The sequence below is a fragment of the Trichechus manatus genome, unplaced genomic scaffold (assembly GCF_000243295.1).
Source record: "Trichechus manatus latirostris isolate Lorelei unplaced genomic scaffold, TriManLat1.0 scaffold00046, whole genome shotgun sequence".
Taxonomy (NCBI): Eukaryota; Metazoa; Chordata; class Mammalia; order Sirenia; family Trichechidae; genus Trichechus; species Trichechus manatus.
In genome coordinates, this window is record NW_004443982.1 from 2,775,829 (window position 1) to 2,792,607 (window position 16,779).

The window sequence follows — 16,779 nt, forward strand, 5'->3', positions numbered from 1 at the left end:
AGACTTCATGCTTCCAGATTCCCTTCCTCTTCTTTATGGTATTTGTAATGTTTAAAACATTCATTCACTGATAAACATACTATATGGAGGAAAGGATAAAATCTTTTTCATCAATTAATACTATATATAAGTACATTTTAAAGGTTATTCTGTCAGACGTTCGGGACAAGTTTGTTGGTCTGACAGGAAAAAAAATCCCGATTAAACAGCCTAGTTCCCTCAGGCATTTTTCCTCCCACATCTCCAGCCTTGACACCAGAATATAAAAGACAAAAGTCTCTTTTAATATGTAGAAAATCATGTTGTACCTTTAACAAGCCATAGATGTAATGGAACAAAAGCACTGGAAAGGAGCTCTCCACCAGTCGGAAGTGAAAATCAAAACAAAACAAATAAACAAAACAAGCTAACAACAACAATAAAACAAACAACACAGATGGGGGGCGGAGACAGAGGCGACTAACCGCCTCAGAATAACCGCCTCAGAAATAACCGCCTCGGAATAACCGCCTCAGAAATAACAGCCTCGGAATAACCGCCTCAGAAAAACTGATGCCAGAGGCGGTCTGACTGACCTCACGATTCTGACCAGCTGAGGGAGATAACAGATCAGCACTAGGTCCAATCAGACTCGAAACCACCAATGGGGCCAGAAGATAGGAGGTACCCTCTATACTTTTTTCTCAGGGAATTTCTCTTCTGGACCTCCTAACCCTGTAAGAAAGAGAAGAAAAAACTCTCCGCGCGCGCGCACGCACACACACACACACACACGCACGCACGCACGCACGCACGCACGCACGCACGCACACACACACACACACACACACACTCTAAGATGACGGAAGTGGCTAGTGCCTGATCCAGCCCTACCGCCGCTATTGGCCTCTCGGCGCTGTAGCTACCTATTTATAAAATCAAGATTAAAATATTACCCCTTTCATAAAATTGTGTGAGAATTAAATGAGATAATACATGTAAAACACAGTACCAGGCATATTCTCAGGCCCCACTCCAGATCTACAGAATAGAACCTCTGGGATGGGGCCCAACTATCTGTTTTAACAAGCCCTGCAGGTGATTCTGATGCAAACTAAAGTGTGAGAATTATTGCTCCAGGAAGAGGCCTGCCGACTCAGATAGCTAACCATGTTTTTTGTCATTATTACAGATCCCATGAATCTGTGTCTTCTGAATTAGGTGTCCTGCCTGAAACTCTGAAACCATCATTTGTTTATTCAGTCCAGCTGTGTGCCCAATATTGTGGCAGATACAATAAGAGACAGAGAATCTACCCTTCAGGCTTAACGTGTAGGTGAATCAAGAATAGGAAAAGTTAACTCTCAAAGCCAGATCTAGTAAATGTCAGATGAATTATATAGACAATAAGCAAATGCTCTAGGAAGTCAGAGGAGGGAAAGTTCACAATTATAAGAGGGAGGAGCCTAACCGGACATGGCCACTGCCAACCAAAGCCTGCCCCTCAAAAATAGCTGTAAGTCATTTTAAAAAACAATGCATTAGAACAGACCTTGTCTGCCTAATTAAGCTCCTACTTAAAAGGAACCTCCAGCAAATTTTAAAAGTTCACTTTCCTTTTAACAGCTGCCCCCTGAAATAAAAAAAAAAAAAAAACATGAGAATATTTATAGATTTTTTAAGTCTTTTATTTTCTCCCTTCCTTCTTCCAATCACTCAGAAACAAACAGCTATGCACAATACAGACATAAAGACTTGGCAGAAGTCATTATGTAGCACCTAGATGTTCATTCAGAATAACTATTGAATTTTTCACTTTAGTATGGTTGAGTGAAGCTGCTGTCAATGATATTGTGCATTCTCATGGCTGGAAAAGAATTCAGGAGAAAAATAAGTGTAATTCTCAACCGTATTGGTCTACAATAAAAGATGGCATCACTGCCCATTTTCTAAACGATCACAGTGTCATCAAATAAACTAAGTTAGGTAAATCTAAGGCTGGAAGACATTCAGTAGGACTAACAGGCAAACAGTGATTTAATGAAGGCTTTTTGTCATTATTCATAATAAACACATTGCAAACACAAATCCCATTTTTATTATTTTAATAGCACTTTCAAACCAAATGCAAACTGAGAGCATATTTAAAGGGTTGATTGGTACTGTTACTCACAAGTTGTTATGGAAGAGATGAAGATGTTTGGGTAGAATAAACAAGTTTAGAAAACGGAAGGTGATAGAAAAAAAAAAATGATGCCAAGACTTTTGTGTTCAACATCTCTATGTTTGACTCTTAAAGGCTAACCTAAGCGCATACTTTTCATACACTAATGCAGCATATTCTTTTTCGAACAGCCCTTTAACCCCATCAATTCCCACTTCTACTCAGTACAGGCCAGTTTGAGAGCTTTAACAGTTCAAGAGAACAAAGAGGCAGTGGATACACTGTAACCTATGACTGAATCATGCCTGCCTTGAGTCTTTCCTTACATTTTATTCGTTAGTTTTCTGTCCAAACGCTGCTCTTGTCTGCTCCTGGTTAGGCTCCAGGATGACAGAATTGGGGTGCCATGGTAGGGTTCTAATCATCCATAGCAGTTCTCTCTTTGTCATTTGGGGATTTCATAAGACATTTTCCAGGCCTGGATCATGGTTGTTCCCTTCTGAGCCAGGAGACATGAGCTTTTTCCTTTTTTTTTTTTTTTAATCTTAGGGATATATGTTCCTGTGCTAGGTAAATACATAAACATTTTATTTCTTTACTTCTTATTCCACAGAGATGTTCCAGACACAGGACACAGGCGCTCCAGCTTTTTTTTAATTATCAAAAGTTTCCCCTGACAGAAGGGTGGTATAGGAAAAATAGGTCCCATACTGTGGATTTTAGCTAATCACCATGAACAGAATCAAAAGTGTACAGCAGGGTTAAGACATGCAGTATCAGGGGTAACAGGCAAGAGAAGAAATGGAGGTAGAACCAAGAATATGAAACTACATTATTTAGGGGTTATCTCAAATGATTTTTTATTCAGATCATTTATTCACATGCACGAGGTTAAAGTCGAAATGTGGGAAAAGGACAAGGAGAAGACAAGACGAGATTTGGGCATAATAAGAGTCATTTGGTTGTAGGCTAATATTTCAAAGCTGGGGCTAAACTGAAAACATCTCAAAGCGTAATGGATGATTCTCTAAAAACTACTGTAGCCAACAATCTAGCACTGGCCATAATGGACCATTTAGAGTAACCAGAATTTTAATAACAGAGCCCGTAACCAAAATTTTAAAAACAGAGCCCCCAGCTTTGTGTGGTCACTGTTCCCTATAGAAACAGTGATGTCATGAAGTAGAAGTTCTGGTACCAGCTGGTGGTCAAGGCTTTAGGAGAGTATGGAGGGTTGAAGAAAGAAGCAACATCAGACTGGCAGTGTCATCACAGCATCCAAATTGCCAAAAAAAAAATCATTCAAAGGTCCTCAGTAATAGTCTACTCTGATACTACAAAGGTAGGGGTATCCTTTGCCTTTTTTATTGTTGTTGTTGTGAAAACACACACACCAAAACATTCGCCAACACAACAACTTCCACATTTATAATTCAATGACATTGATTACATTTTTCATGTTGTGCCACCATTACTACTATCCTTTTCTAAAATATTCCGCTGCCATTAACACAAACTCAATGTCTCTCAAACAAAAACTTCCCCTTTCCCTCCCATCCCACCCCTGGTGACCATTAATAATCTTTGCTTTCTATATATTTGCTTATTTCATATAAGTGAGATCATACAGTATTTGTCCTTTCACAACTTGACTTATTTTGCTCAGCATGATGTTTTTAAGGTTCATTTGTGTCATTTCTCTTTATGCCTTAGTATTCCATTGTGTGTATACACCACATTTTGTTTATCCATTCTTCTGTTGATAGATATTTTGGTTGTTTCCACCTTTTGGCTATTGTAAGAAGTGCCACAACGAACATTGGTGTACAGGTTTCTCTTTGTGTTCCTGCCTTCGCTTCTTCTGGGTATATACCTAGGATTAGGATTGCTGGGTCACATGGTGTGAACTTTTTGAGGAACCGGGAAAGTGTTTTCTACAATGGCTGCACCATTTTACATTCCAATCAGCAAGGGATAAGGATTCCAGTATCTCCACAACCTCGCCAACACGTTTTTTTTCTTTTTCTTTTTCTTTAATCATTACCATTCTAATGGGAGTGAGGTGATATCTCATTGTGGTTTTGTTTTGCATCTCCCTAATAGCTAATGATGTTGAGCATCTTTTCATGTGCTTGTTGGCCATTTGAATGTCTGCTTTAGTGAAATGTCTGTTCAAGTCTTTTGCCCATTTTTTGATTGGGTTGTTTGTCTTTTTGTTGTTAAATTGTAGAAGTTTTATATACATGTATATTTTAGATATTAGGCCCATATCTGATATACAGTTCCCGAAAATTTTCTCCCAATCTGTAAGTTGCCTTTTCACTTTGTTGATAAAGTCCTTTGATGTATAAAACCTCTGACTTCTTTTTGACTAGTTAAGGGAGTGTCTGTTTTTTTTTAATTGTACTTTAGATGAAGGTTTACAGAACCAACCAGCTTCTCATTAAACAATTAGTACACGTATTGTTTTGTGACATTGGCTACCAACCCCACGACATGTCAACACTCTCCCTTCTTGACTTTGGGTTTCCTATTACCAGTTTTCCTGTCCCCTCCTGCCTTCTAGGCCTTGCCCCTGGGCTGGTGTGCCTCTTTAGTCTCGTTTTGTTTTATGGGCCTGTCTAATCTTTAGCTGAAGGGTGAACCTCAGGAGTGACTTCATTACTGAGCTAAAAGGGTGTCTGGGAGCCATACTCTTGGGGTTTCTCCAGTCTCTGTCAGGCCAGTAAGTCTGGTCTTTTTTTGTGAGTTAGAATTTTGTTCTACATTTTTCTCCAGCTCTGTCCAGGACCCTCTATTGTGATCCCTGTCAGAGCAGTCAGTGGTAGCCGGGCACCATCTAGTTGTTCTGGACTCAGTCTGGTAGAGGCTGTGGTAGTTGTGGTCCATTAGTCCTTTGGACTAATCTTTCCCTCGTATCTTTGGTTTTCTTCATTCTCCCTTGCTCCCAATGGGGTGAGACCAGTGGAGTATGTTAGATGGCTGCTCACAAGCTTTTAAGACCCCAGACGCTGATCACCAAAGTAGACTATAGAACATTTTCTTTATAAACTATGTTATGCCAATTGAGCTAGATGTTCCCTGAGACCATGGTCCCCACAGCCCTCAGCCCAGTAATTCAGTCCCTCAGGAGTTTGGATGTGTCTATGGAGCTTCCATGACCTTGCCTTGGACAAGTTGTGCTGGATTCCCCAGTATTGTGTACTGTCTTACCGTTAAGGGAGTGTCTTAATGGTGAAATGAGGCCACAGAAGCTACTAAAGTAGCTCCCAACTGTCTATTTTCATAACTTTATTCAGTATAGCAAGAAATTATTTTGATCAACATTTCTGTTTCTACATAAAGCGAAGGATCTCTTGCCACATAACTCTGATTCTCTACTGGGAAACCCAAAGATAAATAAGCTAAGATTTGAAAATTATTATTGTTTTGTTCACAAAGACTGGTAGTAATTCTGTATGTGGAAAATACAGACCCCACCAAACTGCCTAGATGTTCAGAATAGCTATTGAATTTTTCACTTTAGTATGGTTAAGAGAAGCTGCTCTAGATGGCATTGTGCATTCTAATATGACCAGATTATTCTTGAGGTCTAGCAGGAAGAGGAAAGATAAAGCAGATCTCCAGGGATTAAGAGCTGTGGAAAATGTGAAAGAAATATGTGTCACCTCCTAGAAATAACAAACAGGAAGTTTCTCCTTCAGCAGATGAAGGACTTTTGACGTGAACATGCTACTGAGCTTGCCAACCTGCCACGCCCTTGCTGAGGTTGCTAGAGTCAGGTATTGTGACACAACAAACTCTGTTGTCATACCTCAGGGTCAGATAACAGCAGGCAAAGGCCTGGCCAACTAGTCACGTCCAACAGCTGACGGGGGTGGCAGCCAGCAGCAGGTGCCCAAGAACGTGGCACTGCCCAGTTCCATCTAAAGGGGCACATCTCCCTTCTGGGTGGCGCATTTTCAGCCAAATCTAAAAGAACTTCATTATCAAGGTAATAAGTTCAAAGATTTTATTTTTTACAGTTCTTTAGGACTTAGACTGAGGCTGTATCCAAATTATATGAGGGACTTCTAAGTCTTCCTTTTTTTCTAGGCTAATGTTCTCTAACTTTTGAAAAAAAGTAACTCCCTCTTCTGAGGGTGTGGGAAGCCTTTTTCTATAACTTTTTCAAGAATTCACAGATATTCTTGAAGGAAGAGCCCGAAAAGATCTTGAGGGGGTGGCAGAGATGGTAAAGGATGGAAGTTTAGTATTACTGTGTCAAAGGATAGCCATCAGAGGGTAACTGTTATAAAAATGTTGAGAGACAGAGAAGGGAAAGAAGGGGGAGGGAGGGAGGGAGGCAAGGGAGGAGGGAGAAAAGAGAGAATAGGGAGGGAGAGGGGAGGAAGGAAGGAGGCAGGGAAAGAGGGAGAAAAGGGAGAATGAGAGAGAGAAGAGAGAAGGGGGATAATGGAGAGAGAGAGAAGGGGAGGGAGGGAGGCAGAGAAGGAGGGAGGAAAGAATAAAAGGGGAGAGAAGGGGAATGAGAGGGAGAGAGTGAGAGGAGAGAGGGGGAAAAGAGGGAGGAAGACAAAGAGGGCATGAAGAAAGGGAGAGGGGAATAAGGGGGAGGGAAGAAGGAAGAGGGGGAGAAAGAGAGAGAGAGACTGTTTTGGAGAGTAGGAGGGAAAAGGTGTAAATTTTGAAGGAAGTTGAGGGAAAGGATACTTACAGGGAAAGAAGAATTTGATAGCCCTCCAATACTTGGCAAAAAAGGTTTCTCTTGTTAATGTTTTTAAATCAAATTCAAGCCACAGATACCAAAACAACTTTACTGAGCTTTTAATTGTGTCTTCCTGAGCATAAATCTGAGTTGTTAAACAGAAAAAAAATCAGTCTGTGGCTTCCGCCATTTTGTTTTTTTACTTTTAGCCCCAAGGCTCAAGTGGGAGGTGGCAGAAGGGTTGAAGGGAATTGACAGAGATTACTTCTTTCTAAAATAAAATTAAACTTAATCCTATGGGATCAGGCTCTGATCTTCCCTTAGACATTTGTCTCTTGGTTATATTTGTGGCTATTAGACTTGGTGATGTTGGAGTCTTCTATGTTTTTGTAAAAAAAAACTTACTGTACTGGCACTGACCTTAGTCTTTTCCAATGGCTATCAGTGATACGTGTTATAGATAACTACCTAATTTCACCTTCTTTACTGTAATGAGAAAGACTAGTTGAACTGGAGTTAGCTAGAATTAAATTACAGGGGATTTTTGAAGGTACCCAAGAGTGGGTAGAGAAAAGTGGAAACAGGTAAGATTTAGTAGGGTTGGGAAGAAGTAAATGAATACATTTTATCTCCCACAGTCTCTAGACCTGATTGAGTGGTTGGACAGGGGAAGAATGGTTGGATAAATAGAGCACTGACCCTGGAAACAGGCAGGCTAACTATTGATTGGCTACTGCCCTTTGATCTGTTTGTATCCTAAATAGCCATTGGCTGGCTGGGAGATGGCTTTCTGATATCAGAAGCTATCAGCTCACCACTCTTAAAATTTGCTTCCCAGCCTACCATTCTCCTGAAAAAAAAAGTTCTCCCAAGTCAATATGATACCCCATGGGTCCAAATTTTGGGTGTTGGGAGTCTAAATTAAAGAAAACCATGGATTTTACTAAAAGATAATGATCCTGTAAACTGCTCCAAAGCTTGATACAAACAAATAAAAAAAGATAATGATCCTGAGCGTGACTTGCCAAAGTTCAAACATTTCAGAGTGTTGTTCCCCCACTCCACCAATACCTAGCCTAAACCTATATATGAAATACAGATACAGGTTTCAGAGATTCTTACTCAAACTGAACAAGTTACTAAAAACCATATATAAGCCTCTCAGATCTCTTTCTTTCTCCTTCCAGATGTCTGATGATATTGACTGGTTACACAGCCGCAGGGGCGTGTGCAAGGTAGATCTCTACAGCCCAACAGGACAGCAAGATCAGGACCGAAAAGTGGTAAGATAAAAAAACTAGTTTTACCAAGGAGTGGAAAGGATTAGCATATGGATCCCCATAGACATCCTGGGGCCTAGTATAGACTAACAGAGGGGGATATTGTGACTTCTCCAAGCAACCAAGCTCTATAAGGTCTCCAGGGCCAATATGCTTACACATCACATAGGGATAAATCAAGGGAGGGGCAGGGTGAGGAGTGATGTAATGGAAATAGACAAGGAAGACTAGGAGGGAGACTGAGGGGAAGTAGGAGTGGTGGTTGCCTAGTTACCAAGCCCTATTACCTAATACCTTTTAAGACATCATAATGTCACCTAGCTACCAGTATGTTACATTAAAGTGGACTCCCTCAGGAGGGCATAGTACTTCATGCTTTCTTTCCCAAAATTCAAGTCATCTGCATAGTACTTCATAATTTTTATCATGTTCAAGTACCACCCATACTATTATTTACTTAATATGTATTTTTTCAATCATTTCAAAATTGACTTATATTTTAAAAATTACCATCACCCTAAGCAATATTATCCATATCACAAGTTCCATGTTCTTTTCTAGAATATACTTTCCCTAATGCGCAGAAAAAATGCACCTATTAAACACAGAAATGTATAACTACGTACCACCTAAAATCTTCTGTATCATCAGTAGTAAAAATACCACAATTTTGGAAACACTAGTAAAAAATGCCCTAAACTGGGAGCCAGGGAAACTGAGTTCTAATCCAGGCTCCACCTTTGAGTTTGTGTCAGTTGGGCAAGCCACTTCCCTTTTCAGTTTTCCTACCTATAAAATGTGAGTGTTGTACTTTGGGCCTCTCTCTAGCAAGTTGGTATCCTCATTTAGGAAATATAATAATGCTAATAGTCTGTCTGCCTAACAATAATAATAATGGTTATTGAGTGCTTATTATGTGCCAGGCACTCTGCTAAAAAGCTTTACATGCATTATATCAGTCAATTCTCACAAGAATCCTATGAGGTAGGTGCTGTTATCATCCCCCAGAAGGAAAAATTGTGGTCTTTTCTCTAAAGATTTTCTAAATTCACCCTCTTCCTAATTTGATGTAGATATGCTTTGTCGATGTGTCCACCCTGAATGTGGAAGATAAAGATGCTAAGGTGAGTATTCTCTGCTCCCCTCGAAGTTGGAACATGTGGGAGACTGCTGAGAGGGTTATCACTAACAGCATGAGGAAAGAGTACGGGTGTGGCAGAGGGTGGAAAGGTGGAGGGGACTCAGGTGGAAAACCATCATTCTCATGAGCCCAGGATCCCTGGTTCATAATTTACTGCCACACTTGATACCAAGTCTTATTTCAGAAGCCACTTTAGTTGCTGATAGGGTTGAAATAATTAAGTATGCCAGAAAAGTAAAAGAAAAAACCTGTCCAAAAGGTTGATGATTAATGGAATATGGTTCTTGAGACTGATGGCTCTGTGAAAGCCTTTAGGAGGGGAAGTCTACCTCTCCTGCAGGAAGAAGAAGGATGCTAGGAGACATCAAATTCATGCCTAGAAGTGGTAGCCTGGGGTGGGAGTGGGGCAACTTGGAGAAATCTCAAAAAGCAACTGTCTGTAAGACTCTTGCCCCTTAATTCCATAGGATGCTACTGGTTCCAGCTCAGAAGGTGACTTAAACCTGGAGAATCTGGAAGAGAAAGAGATTATCGTGATCAAAGATACTGAGAAGCGAGACCAGTCTAAGGTATACTTAGCTTCTGAGATTCCACCCCTTCTAACTCCCAAAGCCCAATGTTGAGTCTGAGGACTCTGATTCATAAATGGTAAGAAGACTATTGTCAAGCAGGTCCATAAATATGAATACTATAACATTCTAGAGAACACGGGTCTAAATTCAAGGCAACAATAAATTTAGTGCCCAGGTATCTAATAATGGGATTAATCACAGAGGCTCAGAATGCCCTCTTCTGATTTCCAGGTACCTACTCAAAACAGAATCTTGCCATTCTTGCATACATACTCAGGTATTGTAATAAACCAAAAACCAAACCCATTGCCGTCGAGTCGATTCCAATTCATAGCGACCCTATAGGACAGAGTAGAACTGCCCCATAGGGTTTCCAAGGCTGTAAACCTTTAGGGAAGCAGACTGCCACATCTTTCTCCCACGGAGCGGCTGGTGGGTTCGAACCACCAACCATTTGGTTAGCAGCCAAGCACTTTAGCCACTGCACCATGAGAGATCCCTAGGTACTGTAATACACACTTATAATATACATGCATCCACACTTACCATATACATGCATATGTAAAGACATACATGGTCATACACAATCATGTGACATACACACATAAAATTTATTCAAACCAAAAAATAAAAACCAAACTAATTGCCATCAAGACGATTCTGACTCAAAAGTTGAACATATTCATTAACACACTTGTTTGTATGCATTGACACACACATTGACATAAAGCCATATATATGCAACACTGACACACACATTCTTAAGTATTGGCATAACATATAAACATAACATAAACTGGTACCCAGTTTATTGACATACACAGTCATTATAGAATCACCTATGTACACATATTCATATTTTAACACACATATTCATTAATATAGTAAAGAATGTGTGTGTTAATATGTGAATGTATGCTTTAACATATATAAATGCATTCATAGCTGCATGATACATGCTAATTGATTTATATATGTATATATAAAAAAACCCAAAACCAAACCCATTGCCATTGAGTCGATTCCAACTCATAGCGACTCCATAGGACAGAGTAGAACTGCCCCACAGGGTTTCCAAGCAGTGTCTCGTGGATTCGAACTGCCGACCTTTTGGTTAGCAGCCAAACTCTTAACCACTACGCCACCAAGGTTTCCATATATGTATATATATGTACTCAAATTGACATACTCATTTACATAATCAGAGACATGCTCATGTTATGACATACATGCCCTTATTGTGACATTCACATACATGTACACATATACACAATAACATGCACATATAGGCCTATACAGTAGACATATACAATGAGTAGCCATGTCAACACATTATTACACATGCTTACACATAGTCACACGTGCACTGACATATGCATATGCACATATACACACACTGGCACATTTTCACACACATTAACAATACAGACTGACACATTCTCACAAATAAATTGATATATTGAGATACCTACATCATTATACACACAATTTGGTTCATACGCATGCATCAATTCTCAGGAAGCAACATGCATTTATGTACACATTCACATCCACATAGATGCACTCCTACATGCACTGACATACACAAACAAAAGATATTTTCACAGATTTTTGACACATATTAAGATGAGCACACATACATGAATTGACAATGATAGCACTTGTCTATAAAGTGTACCAATATATATACTCTGAGAATGATAGCTTGTGTTGCTGCCAGTTCTGCTTGAATGTGCATTAATGGATATAATTGTAAGTATGCTATGTTCCCATACAAATTCTAAAGGGGCAAATCACTAATCTGTGCATTTTAGATTTATCTTCTAAATAAAATAAGGGAAAGAAGCAACCTCCCCAAACTCTTATGGATAGGTGTTCTTTTTTTTTTAGACGGAGGGATCTGTGTGCCTTTTCAAACAAGCTCCCTCTGATCCCATAAGTGTCCTCAATTGGCTTCTCAATGATCTCCAGAAGTATGCCTTGGGTTTCCAGCATGCACTGAGCCCCTCAGCCTCTAGTTGTAAGCATAAAGTAGGAGACACAGAGGGCAAATATCACAAATTACCCTATGGGAACTGCTACAGTGTCTACGCTGACCAACTGAACATGGATTGTGTGGGCAACAGACCTCAAAGCCTACGTCTAGAAATGGCAGCAGCCAAAAACACCAACAATAACCAGAGCCCTTCAACTCCTCCAGCCAAATCTCCCAGCACTCAGAGGGCAGTTATATCCCCTGACGGAGAATGTTCTATGGATGACCTTTCCTTCTATGTCAACCGACTATCTTCTCTAGTAATCCAGATGGCCCGTAAGGAAATCAAGGAGAAGTTGGAAGGAGGAAGCAAATGCCTTCATCATTCAATCTATCCCCAAACTGGTGACAAAGGGAAGAACAGCCCCCGCAGTGCTGTGAGCAAGATCGCTTCTGAAATGGCCCATGATGCTGTGGAAGTGACCTCTGCAGAAATGCGGGGCACTGGGGAAGAGGGCAGGGAAGGTGGCCGGAAAACCTTTCTGTATAGTGAATTGTCCAACAAGAACAAGGGTGGAGACAAACAGATGTGCCACAGAGATAGCAAAGAATTTGCAGATTCTATCAGCAAAGGGCTCATGGTTTATGCGAACCAGGTGGCCTCTGACATGATGGTCTCTGTTATGAAGACCTTGAAAGTGCACAGCTCTGGGAAACCAATTCCAGCCTGCGTGGTCCTGAAGAGGGTATTGTTGAAGCACACCAAGGAAATTGTGTCTGATTTGATTGATTCCTGCATGAAGAACCTGCATAATATTACTGGGGTCCTGATGACTGACTCAGACTTTGTCTCAGCTGTTAAGAGGAATCTGTTCAACCAGGGGAAACAAAATGCTGCAGACATCATGGAGGCCATGCTGAAGCGCCTGGTAAGTGCCCTTCTTGGTGAGAAGAAGGAGACTAGGTCTCAGAGTCTGTCATATGCATCTTTGAAAGCTGGGTCCCATGATCCCAAATGCAAGAACCAGAGTCTTGAATTCTCAGCCATGAAAGCTGAAATGAAGGGGAAAGATAAAGGCAAAATGAAACCAGAACAATGCAAGTCGTTGACCAGTGCTGAAAAAGTCAGTGAACATATCCTCAAGGAGAGCCTGACCATGTGGAACCAAAAGCAAGGAAACCAAGGCAAGGTGGCTAGCAAATTATGCTCCAATAAAGAGGAAAAAAAAGAAAAACTCAGCCTTTCCACAGATTCACTGGCAAAGGACCTGATTGTCTCTGCCCTTATGCTGATCCAGTACCATCTGACCCAGCAGGCCAAGGGCAAAGATTCATTTGAAGATGACTCTCCCGGTTCTACCATGGGCTATATGGCTCAAAGTGCCCAGTATGAGAAGTGTGGAAGTGGCCAAAGTGCCAAAGCACTTTCAATGAAACATCTAGAATCTCGTGGAGTTCCTGGACCATCCACCTCTCTAAAGGAGAATCAACAGCTGGACTCTCAGAAGCTGGATATGTCAAACATCGTTCTAATGCTGATTCAGAAGCTGCTGAGTGAAAGCCCCTTCAACTGTGATGATCTATCTGAAGGTGAGAACAAGCGTTCTGAGTCCAGGACATCTAAAGCTGCTTCCATGTCCAAGAAGCCTGACAGAGGGGAAGAACAATGCCAGGAAAATCAAGAACTTGACTTTATCAGTGGGATGAAGCAAATGAACCGGCAATTTATAGATCAACTGGTAGAATCTGTGATGAAGCTGTGCCTTATCATGGCTAAGTATAGCAACAATGGGGCAGCCCTTGCTGAGTTAGAAGAACAGGCAGCCTTGGCAAATAACCCCAATTACCAGGCTGGTAGCTCCAGATGTGGTCATGATGCTGTGGTGTCACAGAACTATCAAGACACGCCTGGGCCTGAAGTCATTGTCAATAATCAGTGCTCTACAAGTAGCTTGCAGAAGCAGCTCCAGGCTGTCCTGCAGTGGATTGCAGCCTCCCAGTTTAACGTGCCCATGCTCTACTTCATGGGAGATGATGATGGACAACTGGAGAAGGTAAGCAATGCAACAAGACACAGAAAGAAGGTTGGAATGGGTGGGGGAGAGGGAGGGGTGGGTGGCCTGTACTCAGAGCACAAAATTGGTCCAATTTTTTTCAAGTCTGTTGATATCATACACACAAAAGTGGTGAACCACAAGCTAAGTGGGGCTGTGCACACCTCAGGCCTATGCTGAGGAGAGTGAGATATGCTCATTTTATTAGTGACCCTTTCAACAAACTATTTGGTAAAATATGGGGGGATCATTTTCAAGTCTTAAGTTTTGAGGTTTAAGGCCCCCAAAGGACTAGAGAAAAAAGAAGCTCCTTCCTTCTCCCTGTGGTGATAAAAGTTTCATGGACCATTTTTTCTCTGGCCTGCCAGAAACAGCTTAAACTTAGTGTCTTATTTTCCCTGTGTTCCTCCCTCAAACTCACACTAACCACAAAGAAGCTCATGTCACAACTAGTAAAAGGTAATTGCTGCTTCCTTTCTATTTTCAGTTTTCCAGTAGAGCAGGAGACTTGCAGAAAATAAGCCGCGTACTAGACCCTAAAAGTTGTCTTAATCTTCTCCGTTTTGCTCTTTCTTCTTCCTTCCCTCCCTCTTTCTTTCAGATGTGTAGATCAAAGCTCCCAAAGTACCTTAACTGGGAACCTCAGTGCCCACTGCTCCGGCTGTCTCCAGAGAACTTCTATTCATCATTCTCACAGACAGCACAGTCTCCTCAGCAGGGCAGGGACTAGGATGAGGCAAGTGGGGCACCTAGAGGCAAGTAAGAGTGATGCCTTCTTAAATGTTATGCCCTAGGTGCCTCACTTGCCTCACGCTAGTTTGGGCCCTGCTCTCCATATCCCATAGGGGCCAGCATTCATACACATGGCAAGATATGCAAGTTCTCTCTCTCTCACACACACACACACACAAATATCCCACGGCGGCATTTGCTGCATTAGATGGATTCCAGAGAAATCAAATACTGATATTTTAAGGAGGTGGGGAAATGGCCACCCCAAACCTTTACCTAACAATCAGCACAGACTAGCTGAAGTCCCTGATGAGAAATATTTAGCGAACACAATTGATTTCAGAGTTTGTTTTTGAGGCTCAAAAAGAAAGTACCCTTGGCATTTTGATCTATGTCATTGGGGAGGGTCAAGGACAAAGGAAAGCCATGTCAACAGCCTCCAGTCCTGGCTCTGTGACACTCTTGATTCTAATGTAGAATCATTGGGGTTGGGGGGGTGGGTCCAGATGGGTCCCTCCTCCAAAACCATCAGGTGGCACAAGTTAGCCTTGCTCTCTCCACAGCTTCCTGAAGTTTCTGCTAAGGCAGCAGAGAAGGGGTACAGTGTAGGAGATCTTCTTCAAGAGGTCATGAAGTTTGCCAAGGAACGACAACTGGACGAAGCCGTGGGAAACATGGCTAGAAAACAACTGCTAGACTGGCTGCTCACTAACCTGTGAGCTAACAACTCCTTCAACTCCTTCCCATTGTACTCCCGCCAGCAGCATTCCCTCCCAGCCAGAGCACCCCACCATCAGGCCAGTGAACTGCACGCTACACGATTGTATTTCCAAATGCATCTGAGTGGCTGCACTGTGCAAATACCGGGTGTTTGAAAAGCTGGGCAAGAACATGAATAAAAAAACTCCAAAAAAATATGTGATTGTTTTCTTGATTAGATATATCTGAGGCATGGGAGGGGGATGGGTTCGATTGCCAAGACTGGTGATATAGTATTGGACTTGTGTCCAGATCTCACCCTGAGTTATTTCCTGAGCACCAAAGACACATGGATGTAACCCCATGTCCAAATCCTTAGGTAATCTGGCTTGTCCAGATAATCTCAATTCACAGACTATTTAGTGTTTTGCTCCTGTAACCTCCCTGTTTCTCCCAACATTGCACACCTAACTTGATAATGCCCTTTCTAATCCCAAGGATGCAGCTTTCTTAATCTTTGCTAGAAGAGTATGCAGATGGGCTACCTTAGAGCAAAAACAAGTTGAAGAAAGTATATTACCCACGAACATTGCCCCCCCACTTGCCACACACATCCGCAGTGTTCACTGCACATGGCTAAATACTACCCACAACTACGATGGGATCTGATCCTCCCTCGTGTGTGAATAAAGCTCCCTTATAAGTCATTTCCTTCAACTGATAAGATTTCCTTGTCTTCCACCAGCCTGGAAAAAAAAATTTCTGACAACATAAAGCTACAGGATGGTGAATTCTTTGAAGCAATCCTATGTAAGCCCCAATGTCCTCTTTGGGTTTGTTTACCCTGTGAACTTTGGGGCTAGCACTAAGTTCCTAGATTTGTTGTATGCTTCCCAGAAGTCAGTCATGATGCTAGAATTCATTACAAATCAGGTCAAGACAGTGGTTTCAACCCTGTGGCCCTCTGTTAGCCCGTCTGCTATAGACCCGGTGTGCTCTCATGGCATGCCCTAGCACCCATGAGGTGCTGTGGCTTAGGTGCTGTGGCAAGCACAGGATGTGGTGTCCTTCTGGACTCTAACATCAAAGCTTTGCCTCTTATAGTTGCATGGCCTTAGGCAGTGACCTAAGTGTTGAACCTGTTCATCTGTAAAATGTAGTTAAAAATTACCCTCACACGATTTAGAGGTTAAACTGGACAGGGTGAATCTTGTTATGAATGTAGATATGAAAAGGAAGCTGTATTTCTCAAAGCTCACCTAACACAGTTGCGAGTGCTCCCTTTTCAGAACTGCAAGTGAGATCCTCTGAGTATGTGACCCAGAGAGGCATCTTTTGAGGGAGGTAAGAGGCACTAAGGTGACTTTTCCAACTTTTCAACAATGCCTGGACCAGTAAGATACAGAGAATTAAAGGCGGACCCCTTCAAAGTAGGATCTTCTAAACTCCGCAGCCCGGATGAAAGCTAATCAAAG

At 41.7% G+C, this 16,779-nt stretch overlaps 2 protein-coding genes across 8 annotated transcripts in view; one reads left to right on the top strand and one right to left on the bottom strand.

Annotated features, from left to right (window-relative positions):
* CCNB3 (cyclin B3) overlaps positions 1–713 on the bottom strand; it is a 165,821-nt gene extending 165,108 nt beyond the window's left edge. For 5 of the 6 annotated variants that reach the window (XM_023731851.1, XM_023731850.1, XM_023731853.1 and 2 more), the window contains exon 1: positions 576–713. The gene's annotated coding sequence lies outside the window, so the exon portion shown is untranslated. Of the gene's footprint in view, positions 1–308; positions 525–575 lie in introns of those variants that run through there. The other variant, XM_023731849.1, reaches the window with a different exon arrangement.
* Positions 714–5,987: 5,274 nt separating this feature from the next.
* AKAP4 (A-kinase anchoring protein 4) lies at positions 5,988–15,520 on the top strand. 2 transcript variants are annotated; one of them, XM_004376828.2, is made up of 6 exons: positions 5,988–6,137; positions 8,039–8,134; positions 9,205–9,255; positions 9,740–9,841; positions 11,735–13,873; positions 15,169–15,520. In XM_004376828.2, exons 2-6 carry the CDS (start codon positions 8,039–8,041, stop codon positions 15,322–15,324), a joined length of 2,544 nt encoding a protein of 847 aa, XP_004376885.1. In that variant the 5' UTR covers positions 5,988–6,137; the 3' UTR covers positions 15,325–15,520. The 2 variants fall into 2 exon arrangements, with proteins under 2 accessions (XP_004376885.1, XP_023587622.1); XM_023731854.1 differs by lacking the exon at positions 15,169–15,520 and adding an exon at positions 14,475–15,096.
* Positions 15,521–16,779: the final 1,259 nt, after the last annotated feature.

Excerpts from the sequence above, each read along its gene's own strand:
- AKAP4 (XM_004376828.2), top strand. The coding sequence starts at position 8,039 with ATGTCTGATGATATTGACTGGTTACACAGCCGCAGGGGCGTGTGCAAG. Across the intron at positions 9,256-9,739 it reads TGGAAGATAAAGATGCTAAG|GATGCTACTGGTTCCAGCTC; the intron begins GTGAGTATTCTC and ends TTAATTCCATAG. Across the intron at positions 9,842-11,734 it reads AGAAGCGAGACCAGTCTAAG|ACGGAGGGATCTGTGTGCCT; the intron begins GTATACTTAGCT and ends TTTTTTTTTTAG.